This window comes from Pezoporus occidentalis, unplaced genomic scaffold (genome assembly GCF_034315485.1).
Source record: "Pezoporus occidentalis ecotype Australia unplaced genomic scaffold, CSIRO_AGI_Poc_V1 ctg259, whole genome shotgun sequence".
In the NCBI taxonomy this organism is placed as follows: domain Eukaryota; kingdom Metazoa; phylum Chordata; class Aves; order Psittaciformes; family Psittacidae; genus Pezoporus; species Pezoporus occidentalis.
This window is the reverse complement of record NW_026914491.1, coordinates 845,611-861,443: the sequence shown is the minus strand read 5'-3', so window position 1 is coordinate 861,443 and position 15,833 is coordinate 845,611. Positions and strand designations below refer to the sequence as shown.

Here is a 15,833-nt window from a genome sequence, read left to right as displayed (position 1 = left end):
CGGAAGTCTCTCCCGCTCCCTCCTTTCTCCTCCTCTCCCCCGACAACATGGCCGCGAAGTCGGACGGCGGCGGCGGCCCGGCCGTGCTGCTGGAGAGCCCGGGGGGCGGCGGCGGCGGGCGGCGGGAGGGGAGCGCGGCCCCCCCGGCGCGGCGGTACCGGCTGCGGGACGGGTGCTGGGTGCTCTGCGCCCTCCTCGTCTGCTTCGCGGACGGTGCCTCGGACCTGTGGCTGGCGGCCCATTACTACGTGCGGGGTCAGCGGTGGTGGTTCGGGCTGACGCTGCTCTTCGTGCTGCTGCCCTCGCTCGTGGTGCAGCTCCTCAGCTTCAGGTGGTTCGTCTACGACTTCGCCGCCGGCAGCACCAAGGACAGCGCCGGCAGCACCAAGGACAGCGCCCGCGGCCCCCGCGGCTGCTGCCGCCTCTGCGTCTGGGTGCTGCAGGGCCTCATCCACCTCCTGCAGCTGGGGCAGGTCTGGAGGTACGGGGGTGCAGGGCTGTGGGGGTGCAGGGGGGGTATGGGGGTGCTGCAGGGCCCCATCCACCTCCTGCAGCTGGGGCAGGTCTGGAGGTACGGGGGTGCAGGGCTGTGGGGGTGCAGGGGGGGTATGGGGGTGCTGCAGGGCCTCATCCACCTCCTGCAGCTGGGGCAGGTCTGGGGTGGCGGAGCCGGGCTGGGCTGGAGGGAGTGGTGGGGTGCAGCAGGGAGGGCTGAGCAGGGGCTGGCAGGGGCTGGGATGGCGAGGTGCAGCCCATGCAATCCGGGGTGTGCTCAGGGATCGACCCCTCTGCATGCACGGCAGGATGGGTGCTGGGGGGAGCCCCAGGACAGCCCCAGCACAGCCCTGCTGTGGGTGCGGGTGGGCAGGAGCTGTGGGTGCAGGTGAGGAGGTGCTGGTTGTGCAGGGCCCGGGGAAGGCAGCTCTGGGCAGAGCGGAGCAGGCGCCAGGAGGCCCTTTGCCTGAGTCCCTGCAGCCCCTCCAAACCGAGCTGGGGGTTTGCTGGCACCTTCCTCCCTTGTGCCATGGAGCCCTGCTCCCCCCATCCCTGCTGAGCTCCATCCTTGGGTGCTGGGGAAGAGCCGTGGCTCTGGCATTGAGCTGCTTCCCAGGGTTGGTGCTGGGAGGGGAGTGGAGACAATGGCAAATTCCGGGAACAATGCATGGAGCAGGCAGTGCTCAGCTCGGGTTTCCATGCTGCTTCCCCTCCTGGGCTTCTGTAGTACCGAGGCTCCTCCACTTCCCATTGTTGCCTGCATGCATTGCTTCATCCACTGCTTTTCCCGGGATGCTCTGGGATGTCCAACTTTGCTTCACAGTGCAGTAAGCACCGTGCTGGGGGGGCTCCTGCCCCTTCCCTCACCAGCAGCTGCTGCCCATCCACATGACAGCCCTCGGGGTATGCGGGGGGCAGGATGGGTGCAAACCCTGCCATGGTGTGCAGGAGGAGCTGGTGAGGGAGGGGACAGGAGCCTGCCTGCAGCGGCCTTGTCCCCAGCACCCTGCAGGCAATGACCCGGTCCTGGCTGGAGCTGGGGCTGGGCTGTGGTTGGGTCTTTGCTCCCGGTAGTGTCAGCCACGCTCTCCTGATCTGCTGCACCACGGAGCCTCTTAAGCCAATTAAAGCGGTAACTCAGCACTGACCCTCCAGGACATGTTGGTCTCAAGCTGCAGCTGAGGCTCTTCCTAAACCTGGGATTTGGGATTAGCTCGGGTGAGCAGTGAAATGCAGTTTGCTAAACCCATTAGCGAGGCTGGATCCGGTGCAGGTGGATGTGGCAGTTAAGGAAGTGTCGGCTGAAGGCTGCGTGTGAAGGGAAGGCTCTGCCCTGGCCAAACGCCTCCCCCTTCCCCCTTTCCCTGCCTCCCCCCTGCCTCAGCAGGGCTCACCCCCACCAAACCCACCGCGTGTGCCTCCCACCGGCAGCGTGCCGGGGTCCCTGACACCCCCATGGGCTGGCAGCTGATGGGGCTCTGTGCATCCCCTTGCACTGGGGGACAGCCCTGCTGGTGCCCGCTGTGCCCTGTCTCCACTTTAGCCCAGGGTTAGGGTTAGGGTTTGGGCTGCCTGGGGGTCCCCAGGAGCAGACCTGGGGTGCTCTCTGCACCTGCAGGTCCTCCCCAGGGGCCTCCCATCAGTTCCCCCATCCTCTGGCTTGGGAACCCGGTGCCACCCCTCGGTCCTGGTGCCAGCCCCCTGGGGCATAGACACTCCCTGGGCTCATGAAGGGGGGCAGATCTGGGACACACAGGTCCCCACCAGCCCCTCTGCTCTGCTGCTGGGGCAGTCACTCCCTGGGGTCTCCACTTTATAGGGCTGGGCCGAGCCTGTCCCTGAGCACCCGGGTGCCCCAGGCATACTGGGGTGCAGGGATGGTGGCACCTGGGGCTTTCCTTGGCTCTCCCTGATGACCTGACTTGGTGGGATGTGTGGGGATTAAAATGGCTGCAACAGGGAAGCAATCTCCTTGTTGGAATAAAAGATTCAGGGCTGATATCCCAAACTGCCTCCTAGGAAAATGCTCTGTGAACCCAGGGGTCCCACATCCTGCTCCATCTGAGGACGATGAGTAGTGCATTTGGTGATAACCAGAGCTGGCCTTTTCTCCTTACACTTCTGTTTGTTCCAACGCTTTTAAACTGGGGTCAGTCGCTGGGAGCTGGTGGCAAATGGGGACATTGGTGACAACCCCATCCATGGTGGGGCTCTGGCGAACCCAGCACCCGTCAGCACCCAGCACCTTCCCACTGCAGGGGTTGCGCTGGGTTCCTCTGTGCCCCACGGAGCAGGGAGCAATCAGCGCTGCGAGCACCACGCTCAGCTCCTGCCTCATCACCAGCTCTTTGAAAGTGAAATGAGTCCCCCCCTCCGTGATTGATTCCGTGTTTCCCACCATGTGCAGGGCTGGGGAGCGCCCGCCTGCGCTGTCAGCGCGGGGATGTTTCTCTGGGCTGAACCCCCACGGGGTGATCAAATGCATCGCAAACAGGAGCCAGCGTTTCATTCTGATGTGTGGATGGGAGATGAAGCCTCGGGTTAATGAGATCCGTGGAGCTGATGGGCAGGCGGGGGAGAGCGGGGCCCTCTCTGGAGGCTGGGGGAGGCTGCAGGTCACTTGTTGAGCAGTGGAGGGGCCGGGGACGCTGTGGCTGTGGGGTCTGCACGCAGCGGGCAGCGGGCTCACAGCTGCAGAGCCCAGTTGGTGAGGCTGATTGCAGGGAGAGGGTGAGGTCACTGCTGCCTGGGCCCATTCATGAATGGGTGCCCTGGGACCAGCAGTGGTGCCCCACAGCATCCCAGGCTCTGTGTTGCTTCTCCCATTGTGTTCTCCCTAAGCTGTGCCCCCCATCCCTGCTCTGCTCCCAGTGAAGGGGGGAGTCTGTCCCTGGGGGCTGGTGAGGAGGGGGGCCGGGGCAGTGGTGCCAGGGTGCAAACCTGTGCCAGGAGCTGAGCAGCTGCAGCCTCCCCCTCCGAGCAGCGAGGGACAGGCAGCAGCAGAGCCTAAAATCAGCTGCGCCCCCCGAGGTGGAGGTTAAAGCATCGCTTTGTCACCAGTGCAGGGAGGGCCCGGAGCTGGGCTGGCCCCTGCAGCCATCGGCACCGGCTGCAACCGGGGCAGAGCTACTGAAGCCGTGCTGTTTGACGACAGCAACATCCTGCCTGGCCACCGGCTCCTGGGGGAGGTTCGGGGGGCGGGGGGAGCTGTAGGGGATGGAGCAGATGGTGATGGGGCTGCTGACACCCGGCAGGACCACCAAGGAGGACCACGGGAGCCCCATGGGCCCAGGATGCTCCCCCTGCCCTCCCATGGCTGCAGTGGGGTGTTCCCAGCTGACGGCCCCCACTGTGGTCTTGGGGCTGTCCCTGCAGCGGGAGCAGGGCTGGCTCCTGCTCCTTCCGCTGACGGATGAGCTGAAAGTGCTGGGATCAGGGTTTCTCCTGCGCTCCGGGATAATGGATTTGGCTGGCAGCGCTTCTGGAGCTGATGGAGAGGCTGTCGCTCTGTGTGAGGGTTTGATGGGGCTGGGAGAAGCTTTATGGCCTGATATCCTCCTGCTTCAGCTTCCTGCCTTCCCGTGGTGCCGGCGGGGCTGCGGGGATGTCCTGCCCCTCGGGCCGTGCCCCTCCGGCAGTGCCCGGATCCATCCCCGTGCCACGGGGAGGGGTCCCCGGCGGCGGTGACTCATCCGGTGCGGGTCGGTGCCACACACACCTCCAGTGACCCCGGCCCACGACCAGATGGCCGCGGCCAGTGTGTGCCTGCGCCCGCGGCAGTGCCAAGAGCCGAGGCAGCACCGGCACCAGCTCCCGGTGCTTCCCACCGGCAGCGCCGCACGACCAGCTGGTGCCTCCGTGCTGGCCAGGGCAGGGGACGTGGGGGGGATCCGTGCCATGGGACCAAAATATCCCCTTTGGGAAGCAGCCGGACGCGGTGCTGGGATGGGGCACCCCGAGTCCATGGGTGGCCGGAGAGAGGGGCCGGATCCCTGACTTGGTGGGGGGAAGCCAGATCCTGCATGGGGGAGACTGCACAAGGGCAGCACCCAGAGGTGGTGGCCGGGTGAGCCCCGGGTGCTGAGCTGGCTTTGCATAAGCTGCTCCTCCCTGGCACCTCGGGGTGGGACAGGGACGTGCGTTCAGCTCTGGGCCCCCAGCACAAGAGGGATGTGGACCTGCTCGAGCGGGTCCAAAGGCCACGGGGCTGCTGCAAGGGCTGGAGCAGCTCTGCTCTGGAGCCAGGCTGAGAGAGCTGGGCTGGGTCAGCCTGGAGAAGAGAAGGCTCCTGAAGGGGAGACCTGAGAGCAGCTCCAGTGCCTGAAGGGGCTGCAGGAAAGCTGGAGAGGGGCTTGGGACAAGGGATGTAGGGACAGGCCAAGGGGAATGGCTTGAACCTGCCCGAGGGGAGATTGAGCTGAGCTCTTAGGAACTGGAAGAGCTTTCAAGGTCCCTTCTAACCCAAACCATTCTATGGGAGGGTTACACCTTGCAGCCCCCTTGCATCCTGGGTGCATGGGGCTTTCTGTGGCCCCAGATCATGTGGGAAGTGCTTCTGGGTGGGGTCGGCAGCGGTCACAGGGCATGGCTGGCATGGGCAGGGGCTGAGCTCAGCTGCCTGTGCCCTGGGGCTCATCTCCGCTCCCACCCCCCCGCAGGTACCTCCGCACGCTGTACCTGGGGCTGCAGAGCCGGTGGCAGGCCGAGCACCGCCGGCGGCACTTCTACTGGCGCATGATGTTTGAGAGCGCGGACATCAGCATGCTGCGGCTGCTCGAGACCTTCCTGAAGAGCGCGCCCCAGCTCGTGCTGCAGCTCAGCATCATGGTGCAGCAGAACAGCATCGAGCCCCTGCAGGGTAAGGGCATGGTGTCCACGGCAGGGGGACGGGGTGGCCGGAGGGGGGACCTGGGGCTGCTGCAGGCTCTCACTGCCCCTTCCCCATGCAGGGTTCTCGGCCTCGGCCTCGCTGGTGTCCCTGGCGTGGATGATCGCCTCCTACCAGAAGGTGCTGCGGGACTCGCGGGAGGACAAGATGCCCATGTCCTACAAGGGGGCCGTGGTGCAGATCCTGTGGCACCTCTTCACCATCGCCGCCCGTGCCATCGCCTTCGCCCTCTTCGCCTCCGTGTTCCAGCTCTACTTCGGCATCTTCATCGTCACCCACTGGTGCATCATGACCTTCTGGATCATCCAGGGCGAGACGGACTTCTGCATGTCCAAGTGGGAGGAGATCATCTACAACATGGTGGTGGGCATCATCTACATCTTCTGCTGGTTCAACGTCAAGGAGGGCCGGAGCCGCTACCGAATGTGCATCTACTACATCATCACGCTGTCGGAGAACGCCGCCCTCACCATCCTCTGGTTCCTCTACTACGACCGCGAGACCACCTCCGACTTCGACGCCTTAATCCTCGTCTGCGTGGTCAGCTCCAGCTTCGCCCTCGGCATCTTCTTCATGTTCATCTACTACTGCCTCTTGCACCCCAACGGCCCCATCTTCAGCTCCAGCGGCGGGGGGTGCATTTTCCGGCAGCAGCCGGCCCCGGTGCCGGGGTCCCCCGTGGACGCCGTCACCAGCCCGCCCCGCTCGCTGCCGCGGACTACAGGGGGGGAGCGGGACGGGGCGCCGGGGGAGCGGGACAGTTGTGTGCCCGTCTTCCAGGTGAGACCCTGCGCGCCGCCGGCGCCGGCCGCCCGCGCCCCGCGGACAGAGGGGCCCGTCATCCGCATTGACCTGCCCAGGAAGAAGTACCCGGCCTGGGACGCCCACTTCATCGACCGGCGCCTGCGGAAAACCATCCTGGCGCTGGAGTACGCGTCACCCAGCACCCCGCGCCTGCAGTACCGCACCCCCGGCGCCCCCCAGGAGGTGCTGGAGTACGAGACCACCGTGTAGGGCGCGGGGCCACAGCGGGGTCCTCCGGTGCCATCCCGAGCACCCCGCGGCTCCGCAGCCCTTTGCCTTTCTGTTGGGTTTGCGGGCGCTGCCGAGCGGGAAGGGGCCGGGGGGGGGTCTCTTGGTGCTATCCCCGCCCCGCGCCGCCCTCCCGCAGCCGAGACCCCAGTTCCACCCCATGGCTCCCCCCCGCCCGGGGCTCGTCCTTGCCAAATACCTCACCGGTGCCTGAGCCCGAGGCGGGGGTGCTGCGGCCCCGCGGTGCTCAGCAGTTTCCATGGTGCAGGATGGGGGTCGGGGGCACCCCTGAGTGGGGGCCGGCAGCTGTGAGGGGCTTGGGGCACGGAGGGGCACAGCGTGACCCGGGAGGGCAGCAGCTGGGGACACGGGTGCCTGTGTCACAGCAGCGCCATGGGGCTGGAGTGTGGCTGAACCGGGCTGTGTGTGGGGCTCCTCACCCCCCATGGAGCTGGAGTAGGGGACAGCCGGGGTCCGGCCAGCCCCTCCATGTCACCTTCTTGCCCCAGGGGAGCCCCTTTATCTCCACTCTTGCTCCCCCCGGTTCAGGGTTGAGCCATGTCCCCAGCCCCACGGGTCCTGTCTGTGCTGTGGGGTGCAGATCCTGTCCTGGGGTCCTCTCATGGGACCCTGCTCCACCTGGCCCCCGCTGTCCCTCCTGTCCCCGCGGGAACCACTTCATCTCATCGGGTTTGTTTTCACCGCAATGGTGACATTTTGTGTGACATTTTCTACCTCCACTGCAGCCGGGGGGCAGGGTCTGGCACCACTGAGGAGGCACCGGCATTCCAGGGGCTCCCCAAAGTGGGATTCACCCCCAGAGGTTCCCCCCTCCCGGGTTCGGCATCTCTATCCACCCAGGAGTGTTCCCATTCACCCCCCCATCAGCATCAGCCCCCTCCAGCTCCCCAGTATGAACCTGAGCGAGAATCCTGCCTGCCCCAGGCTTGGGGCTGCCCCGCTCTCCGGGTCTGAATGTGTCCCTGGTCCGGACCCATTGGTGTGCGCCCACCCAGAGGGCTGAATGTAGTCAAGGTCCCCAGGGCCAGGCACGTCCCAGGGGAGTGTGTGTGTGTGTGTGTACATGTGTGTGTACATGTGTGTGTGTGTGTGTGTACGTGTGTGTGCATGTGTGTGTGCATGTGTGTGTGTGTGTGTACGTGTGTGTGCGTGTGTGTGTGTGTGTGTGTGTGTACGTGTGTGTGCATGTGTGTGTGTGTGTGTACGTGTGTGTGCATGTGTGTGTGTGTGCATGTGTGCATGTGTGTGTGTGTGTACGTGTGTGTGCATGTGTGTGTGTGTGTGTACGTGTGTGTGCATGTGTGTGTGTGTACGTGTACGTGTGTGTGCATGTGTGTGCGCGTGTGTGTGCACGTGTGTGTGCATGTGTGTGTGCGTGTGTGTGTACGTGTGTGTACATGTGTGTGTGTACATGTGTGTGTGTACATGTGCATGTGTGTGTGCATGTGTGTGTGCATGTGTGTGTGTACGTGTGTGTACATGTGTGTGTACATGTGTGTGTGTACATGTGTGTGTGTACATGTGCATGTGTGTGTGCGTGTGTGTGCATGTGTGTGTGTACATGTGTGTACATGTGTGTGTACATGTGTGTGTGTACATGTGTGTGTGCATGTGTGTGTGCATGTGCGTGTGTGAATGTGTACATGTGTGTGTACATGTGTGTGTACATGCGTGTGTGCATGTGTGTGTACATGTGTGTGTACGTGTGTGCATGTGTGTGTGCATGTGTGTGTACATGTGTGTGCATGTGTGTGCGTGCATGTGTGAATGTGTACATGCGTGTGTGCAAGTTTGCCGATGACACCAAGCTGTGTGGTTCGGTTGATACCCTGGAGGGAAGGAATGCCATCCAGAGGGACCTCGACACGCTTGTGAGGTGGGCTGATGCCAACCTCATGGAGTTTAACCATGCCAAGTGCAAGGTCCTACACCTGGGTCAGAGCAATCCCAGGCCCAGCTACAGGTTGGGCAGAGAAGAGATTCAGAGCAGTCCAAGGAGAAGGACTTGGGGGTGTTGGTGGATGAGAAAATGAACATGAGCCGGCTTCAGTGTGCACTTGCAGCCCAGAAAGCAACCGTGTCCTGGGCTGCATCCAAAGGAGCGTGACCAGAAGGTCGGAGGAGGTGATCCTGCCCCTCTGCTCTGCTCTTGTGAGACCTCACCTGGAGCATTGTGTGCAGTTCTGGTGTCCTCAACATAAAAAGGACATGGAACTGTTGGAACAAGTCCAGAGGAGGCCACGAGGATGATCAGGGACTGGAGCACCTCCTGTATGGAGACAGGCTGAGGAAGTTGGGGCTGTTCAGCCTGGAGAAGAGAAGGCTGTGTGGGACCTCAGAGCAGCTTCCAGTACCTGAAGGGGGCCTATAGGGATGCTGGGGAGGGACTCTTCATTAGGGACTGCAGTGACAGGACAAGGGGTAACGGGTTCAAACTGAAACAGGGGAAGTTTAGATTGGATCTAAGGAGGAAATTCTTTCCTGTGAGGGTGCTGAGGCACTGGAATGGGTTGCCCAGGGAGGTTGTGAATGCTCCATCCCTGGCAGTGTTCAAGGCCAGGTTGGACAGAGCCTTGGGTGAGATGGTTTAGTGTGAGGTGTCCCTGGCCATGGCAGGGGGTTGGAACTGGATGATCTTAAGGTCCTTTCCACCTCGAACTGTTCTGTGATTCTCTGATTCTATGTGTGAATGTGTACATGTGTGTGTACACGTGTGTGTACACGTGTGTGTGTGCACGTGTGTGTACACGTGTGTGTGTACATGTGTGTGTGTGCATGTGTGTGTACACGTGTGTGTGTGCGTGTGCAGGGGCTGGCAGAGGTTTGCAGGGCTGTGATGCTGCCGGACCCCACAGCCCTTTGCCGCCCACTCCCACAGCCCCTGTGCCTTCCCCGTGTCCCCTGTGCCCCCCGCCACAGCCACGTCGGGTCCCGGCCCCCGGCTGCCCCGTGCCGCGGTGCCAAGCCCTGCCATGGGATGGGATGGGATGGGATGGGATGGGATGGGATGGGATGAGATGGGATGAGGAGCGGCACAAGGGACCAGCCGCGGGGAGGGCTGGATCGTGGGATCTGCGCTTGGGAAGGCGGCGGCAGCGCGGTGTCGGTGTCATCACGTTTTTCTTTCCCATTTCTCTGTAGCTGGAAGGCCGGGGGCGGGGGGGGGGGAGCGGGCAGGGCCGGCGCTGGGGACACTGGTGCTAACTGGTGCTAACTGGAAGCCTCGGAATCCCTTTCGTTTCGGAGGAGGGGGGCGGCACTTGGCTGGGGCCGGGCTCCCCGTGAGCTGCACCCCACAGACCCCGCGGCGGGTGCTGACGGTGCCAGGGGCAGCTTTAGGGGGGTCTCATTTCCTCAGGGAAGGTCGGGGGCAGCGGCCGGGGGAGCCGGGCTGGGGCCGGGGCTCGTCCCTGCGGTCCCTGCGCATGGGGACCGGGTGCCAGCACAGGGGGGGCTCCTCTGAGCTCCCTCTGCCCCAGCCCCTCTCCCTGTCTCCCCCCAGAGCAGAGAGAAGCCACCGGTCGGGTCAATCCGCATCCCCCCCCCCAGTGCCCTGGGGCTTGCGCGGGGACCCTGGGCACAGAGGGACACTTTTCTATGCACTCAAGCCACGGTACCCTCAGCCCTGGGCTGCTCCGGGCAGGGGGCTCAGCAGCAGCGAGCCCCAGGGCTCAGCCGCCCCCTCAGCCTGTGCCGCAGGGGAAGCCAAACCCAGCGCCCCGGAGCCAGCGGCAGCACCGGGACCACGGCGAGGGGGCACGACCTGGGGCCGAGCTGGGTGCTGCGGGATGGGGCAGCGCTGGGGGTGCTCGAGCTCCCGCTGCAGATGGGGGTCCTGGTCCCTGGGGGTGTCCCCGGGGCCACCCCGGCGTCAGGGAGCGGGGAGAGGTTTGGGATGGGGCCCTTGGTCAGGGTTTGCCCCCGGTCAGGGTCGCTGGATCCCGGCGGGGGCTGCCGGGGGGGTGTCGGCCACATCCCTGTCCCCCCCCTCCATGGCGGCCGCTGTCACGTACTGTAAATACTGTGTGTGCCACCTTCTTCTCTGGGAGCCGGCGCGGGCAGGGTCGAGGGGAGGCCGGGGCCGGACCGAGACTTTTTTGTACTCCACGAACTTTTTGTATATTTTTAATTTTGCTGCAACATGAGAAATTAAATTCATTTCAATAACCCCGGCCTGCGGGTCCGCTCCTTGCCGCGGCCCCGCCTCAGCGCCCTGCAGCGGGGCGGGACGCTGTGTCCCGGGGTGCTCCCCATGGAGCAGGATGGCTGCGGTGGTGCTGTGTGCGCGGTGCCTCTGGCCGGCAGCGAAGGGGTGCGCGGGCAGGATGCTGGGCAGGAAGCCGCTGGATGGGGCTGCTGCCGGACCAACCTCCTCCCTGCCGGAGGCCCTGCGCAGCCCCCAGACCCACGGTGGGCTCGGGCCCCATGGGTGCCCGTGGGGATGAGGAGCTGGGTGCAGTTGAGCAGGATCCTGCTGGTGCCGTTCCCTGCCTCATGGTCCCATGGGCACGGCGAGAAAGGGGCAGTGAGGGCCAGGAGCTGCCAGCTCTGCCCATGAAGATATGGCTGATGTGGGGCCATGGGGCAGCAGAACCAGACCCAAGCCCGGGGGGAGCCCTGTAGCAGTGAGGGGCAGGGGCTGCTCTGCAGTCAGGTCCCACCAGCACCCCCAGCCCCAAACCCAGGCCCGGCACCTGCTCCGGTCCCATCCAGCCCACTTCAGTCCCTGCTGCTGACCAAATCCCAGCCCACTCCCAGCACAAATCCCATCCCTGGTCCCAGCCCGTGTTCCAGCCCAGCACCAGCCCAAGCCCCTGCTCCAGTCCCATCCCAGCCTCCTTCGGCCCGTTTCTCCCCAAGTACCAGCGTAGTCCCAATCCTGGTCCAAGTCCTGGTCCCAATCCCAGATGCAGCCACAGTCCCAGTCCTATTCCCACTCCTAATCCCAGTCCCAGCCCAGCCCAGTCCAGTCCCAGCACCCCGCAGGAGGGGCAGGAACTCACATCCCGGCCATCCTGGTGGAGTTTCCGACACAGGAAAGCGCAGCGGCGCCGAGCGGGGCGGCCGTGCCGAGAGCCAGCGCCGCGGCCGCCATGGACTGCGAGGCCAAGAAGGGGAAGAAGGTGCTGGGGCCGCGGGTGGTGTCCGGGGGGGGCTGCGGGAAGGTGGGAGCGGGCGAGACTCATGGGACAAAAGGGCCTTGCAGCCCTTCCTATAGGGTGCTGGGGAGAGGTGGGGTCTGCACTTGCTGTTTCCCACCCACCCAAAGGGAGGTCAGGGAGCAGAGGGGTGCCCTGGGTGCCGGGGTTGGGTGCTGATGTGTCCCTGCACCCCTTCTCTCCCCAGGGCTTCGTGTCGCCCATCAAGCGGCTGGTGTTCCCCAAGGCAGCCCGGCGGCACGCGCTCCGCAGCAGCGTCTACCGGCGGCCGCTGCACTCGGTGCCCCTCTACCCCCCCGACTACCTGATCGACCCCCAGATCCTGCTGCACGACTACGTGGAGAAGGAGGTGAAGGTAAAGGGGTGGGGGAGCCCCAGGGGTGCCCGGGTCCACAGCACGCTGAAAGGCACTGCCCATTGTGGCCAGGAGGGTGCTGGTCCCCTTCCTGCCCAGACAAACACTCCGGTAAGGGGGTGGTGGGATGGGGCCCCCGTCTCAGGGACCCCCAAGCTGCCCTGGGTTTTGTGTCCCAGTTTTTAGGCCACCTGACGTGGGTGACAGCCTCGCTGAACCCCTCCAGCCGGGATGAGGTGCTGCAGCTGCTGGACACAGCCAGGGTAAGAGGGGCCCCACTGGACTGCCCCCAGTGCTGCCCAGAGGGTGGGTGCCGGGTGCTCCATGCCACCGGGTGCCCCATGGCACACACTGCCCCACAGCAGCTGAAGGAGCTGCCGCTGCAGACGACGCCGGAGCAGGACAGCATCCTCAGCCTCTCTGCCCGCTGCCTCCTGCTCACATGGCGAGACAACGAGGAGCTGATCCTGCGCATCCCCACACACGAGATCGCCGCCGCGTCCTACCTGCGGGATGATGCCCTGCACCTCCTCATCCTCAAAACCGGTGCGGGCATTGGGACAGGGCCACCGGTGCGGCACAGCTGGCCCCGAGCACCCAGTGTGCCCAGGGCATGAGGGGCTGGAGCTTTGAGGGTGATGGGGAGGTGCTGGGTCCGGTTGGGGCATAAAAACCCCACCTTGCCCCCCTGAGCTGGTGGGGTCTGAGCTCCAGCCTGCACACAGAGCAGTCCCCTAATCTTTGTCCCTAATCCTCCAACCCACTGGGGCTCCCCCATCCCCGTTCCATCCCACCCATCCCAAGGGGAAATGGCTTTAACCTGAAAAAGGGTCAGATTTAGATTAGGTATCAGGCAGAAGCTCTTCCCTGTGAGGGTGCTGAGGCGCTGGCACAGGGTGCCCAGAGAAGCTGTGGCTGCCCCATCCCTGGCAGTGCTCAAGGCCAGGTTGGACACAGGGGCTTGGAGCAAGCTGCTCCAGTGGAAGGGGTCCCTGCCCGTGGCAGGGGTTGGAGCTGGAGGAGCTTTAAGGTCCCTTCCAACCCAACCCATCCTGGGGCTCTAGGATCCCCTGGGGCAGCCAGGGCAGGGGCAGGGCTCGGGGCAGGGTGGGCAGCGCAGCCCCCGCCCTGATGCCCGCTCTCTCCCCGCTGCCCCAGGCCTGGGAGTGGACCCGGTTCCCGCCGGAGCGCACCCGGAGGCGGCGCCCCCCGGGTTACCGGAGGCCTTCCCGGCCGAGAAGCGGGCGGGGGGCTCGTGGCCGGAGGGCGGGCGGCTGGGGGGGGCCATGGAGCGGCGGCACACCATCTGCAGCCTGGACTGGCGGGCGGCGCGGGGCGGGCAGGACGGCCGCCAGGGCGGCAGCCTCGAGCGGCGCCGCGGCGGCAGCTGGGAGCGGCGGCAGCGCGGGCGGCCCTCGGGCAGCTGGGAGCGGCGGAGACCGGGCACCGCCGGCGGGAGCTGGGAGCGCGGCACCGGCTTCGGCAGCTGGGAGCGGCGGCACGCGGGCAGCAACCCTCTGGAGCCGCAGGAGCCCTGCCCTGACGCCTACTCCAACCTCATCATCCTCGCCGTGCCCAACAGGGTGAGCGGCGCCGGCACCCACGGCACACGGCATTCGCCTGCCGGCACACGGGCACCCAGCGGCACACGGGCACCCAGCGGCACATGGGCACCCAGCGGCACACGGGCATCCAGTGGCACACAGGCATCCAGTGGCACATGGGCACCTAATGGGACACAGGCACCCAATGGCACATGGGCACCCAGTGGCACATGAGCACCTAATGGGACATGGGCACCCAATGGCACATGGGCACCCAGTGGCACATGAGCACCTAATGGGACATGGGCACCCAATGGCACATGGGCACCCAGTGGCACATGAGCACCTAATGGGACATGGACACCCAATGGCACATGGGCACATGGGCACCCAGTGGCACACGGGCATCCAGCGGCACACGGGCATCCAGTGGCACATGAGCACCTAATGGGACATGGGCATCCATGGCACATGGGCACTCAATGGCACTTGGGCACCCAATGGGACATGGGCACCCGGTGGCACTTGGGCACTCAACGGCACTTGGGCACCCAATGGCACATGTGCTCCCTGTCCCTCCCACTGCAGGATGCTGCCGAGGAGTCCTGTGCGCTCATCTGCCAGGTCTTCCAGATCATCTACGGGGACCAGAGCATCGAGTGCGTGGATCGTGCCGGGTACCACTACACCTCCACCCCAACACGGCCCTGGCTCTCCAGCCGCAGTGAGTGGTGGGGGGCAGGCATGGGGACACCAAGCGGGTGGCATGGGGCTGTGTGCAGGGGCAGAGGCTTGGCCCCACTCTGAGACCCTCATTTCTCCCTCCCCAGGTGAGAGCTGCCGCACAGACGGGACGTACGCCTATGATGCTGACTTCAGCTGCTGCAGCTCTTTGTGAGTCTGGTACCCTCAGGATGCCCGTGCCCCGGGTGGGTTCCCTGCACTGGGATGGGTGACTGCAGAGATGCCCCGATGGGTGCTGTGCAGTGAGATGGGGTCAGCCAGGCAGATGAGGGGTGCCAGGACCCCCTGACCCCCATTCTCCCACAGCAACAGCTCCCACGAGACCTTCGAGGCGTATTACAGCGGTGCCTCCTCGCCCTCCTTCCACCGGTCCCACCACAGCCTGGCCACTGCCTGCAGCGGCAGCGACCAGAGCGGCGCGGGGCTGGAGCAGCTGCAGGACTACATGGTGACGGTGAGGGGACAGGGACGGGAGAAGGGCCCTGCTCAGTGCTGGCAGGTCTGAGGCCCTGTGCCCAGCAGCCAACAGGGAGCAGGGCCTCTGTGCTGCTGGTACCCCCAGCCCTGACCTGCCCCTGTGTCACTGCAGCTGCGCAACAAGCTGTCACCACAGGAGATCCAGCAGTTCGCCCTCCTCCTGCGGGAATACCGCCTGGGCACGCCGGTGCAGGAATACTGCACCGAGCTCCTGCGCCTCTATGGGGACCGCAGGAAATTCCTCCTCCTGGGTGAGGGTTTGGGCTCCCTGTGTCAGCGTGTCATCCTGGGGATGGGGTGTGTGCGCTGGGTGTGCTCTGGGGGGTGCTGGGATGGGATGGGATGGGATGCGATGGGATGGGATGGGATGAGCCAGCAGTGGGGATGGTTGGCATTGCACCCCAGTGCTGCCCACCCAGGCAGGGCTACTCCAGCACTCACGGTGCCCATGGCAGGAATGAGACCCTTCATCCCCGACCAAGACATCGGGTACTTCGAGACGTTCCTGGAGAGCATCGGCATCCGGGAGGGCGGGATCCTCACCGACAGCTTCGGCCGCATCAAGCGCAGCATGAGCAACACCTCAGCCTCAGCCGTGCGCAGCTACGACAGCTGGTCCCTGCGCTCCGAGTCCGAGTCCTTCAACCGCATGATCACGGACATCACCCACGACATCGAGGCGCTGGCGCGGGATGAGGAGGAGGAGGAGGACGAGGAAGAGGACAACTACCTGTGAGGGGGTGCCCTCCCTGCTGCCCAAGGTGACCAGCTCTGCCCCCGTGCCTGGAAGGGAGGACATTGTACCCCTCTCTGTCATTGTGGCAGGGGACAGGGGCTCTGCACTGCCCTGGCAGCTCTCGGCGGGGCTGATGGCATCGCAGGTACCCCATGGTGGTGGGGGAGCCCCCGGCCAGCAGCGCCATGTGCTGTAATCGCTGCGGATTGCAATTAAATGCCAGAGCTGGGAGTGGAGCAGGTTCTATCCTGGGCAAAGGACATGCCGGGGCACATGGGATGCTATGGCTGGGGCTGAGCGGGGCAGGGGCTGCTGCAGCCCTGCCAGGCACCGTGCGGCTGCTGGGCTGGGGCACGCTGCTCACCCCAGTGCTCACCCACAC

The 15,833-nt window shown here is 65.0% G+C and overlaps 2 protein-coding genes across 4 annotated transcripts; both read left to right on the top strand.

Moving 5' to 3' along the window:
* The first annotated feature begins 3 nt into the window (after nt 1-3).
* On the top strand, nt 4-7,357 carry XKR7 (XK related 7). Its single transcript, XM_062623837.1, has 3 exons — nt 4-481; nt 5,154-5,353; nt 5,445-7,357. Exons 1-3 carry the CDS (start codon nt 48-50, stop codon nt 6,395-6,397), a joined length of 1,587 nt encoding a protein of 528 aa, XP_062479821.1. The 5' UTR covers nt 4-47; the 3' UTR covers nt 6,398-7,357.
* A 4,070-nt stretch (nt 7,358-11,427) lies between these two features.
* On the top strand, nt 11,428-15,687 carry CCM2L (CCM2 like scaffold protein). 3 transcript variants are annotated; one of them, XM_062623855.1, is made up of 10 exons: nt 11,428-11,559; nt 11,783-11,950; nt 12,130-12,213; nt 12,316-12,496; nt 13,109-13,533; nt 14,083-14,218; nt 14,325-14,388; nt 14,545-14,692; nt 14,828-14,966; nt 15,135-15,687. In XM_062623855.1, exons 1-10 carry the CDS (start codon nt 11,530-11,532, stop codon nt 15,449-15,451), a joined length of 1,692 nt encoding a protein of 563 aa, XP_062479839.1. In that variant the 5' UTR covers nt 11,428-11,529; the 3' UTR covers nt 15,452-15,687. The 3 variants fall into 3 exon arrangements, with proteins under 3 accessions (XP_062479839.1, XP_062479840.1, XP_062479838.1); XM_062623856.1 differs by having other exon boundaries at nt 12,313-12,496; nt 15,171-15,687; XM_062623854.1 differs by having other exon boundaries at nt 12,313-12,496.
* Nucleotides 15,688-15,833: the final 146 nt, after the last annotated feature.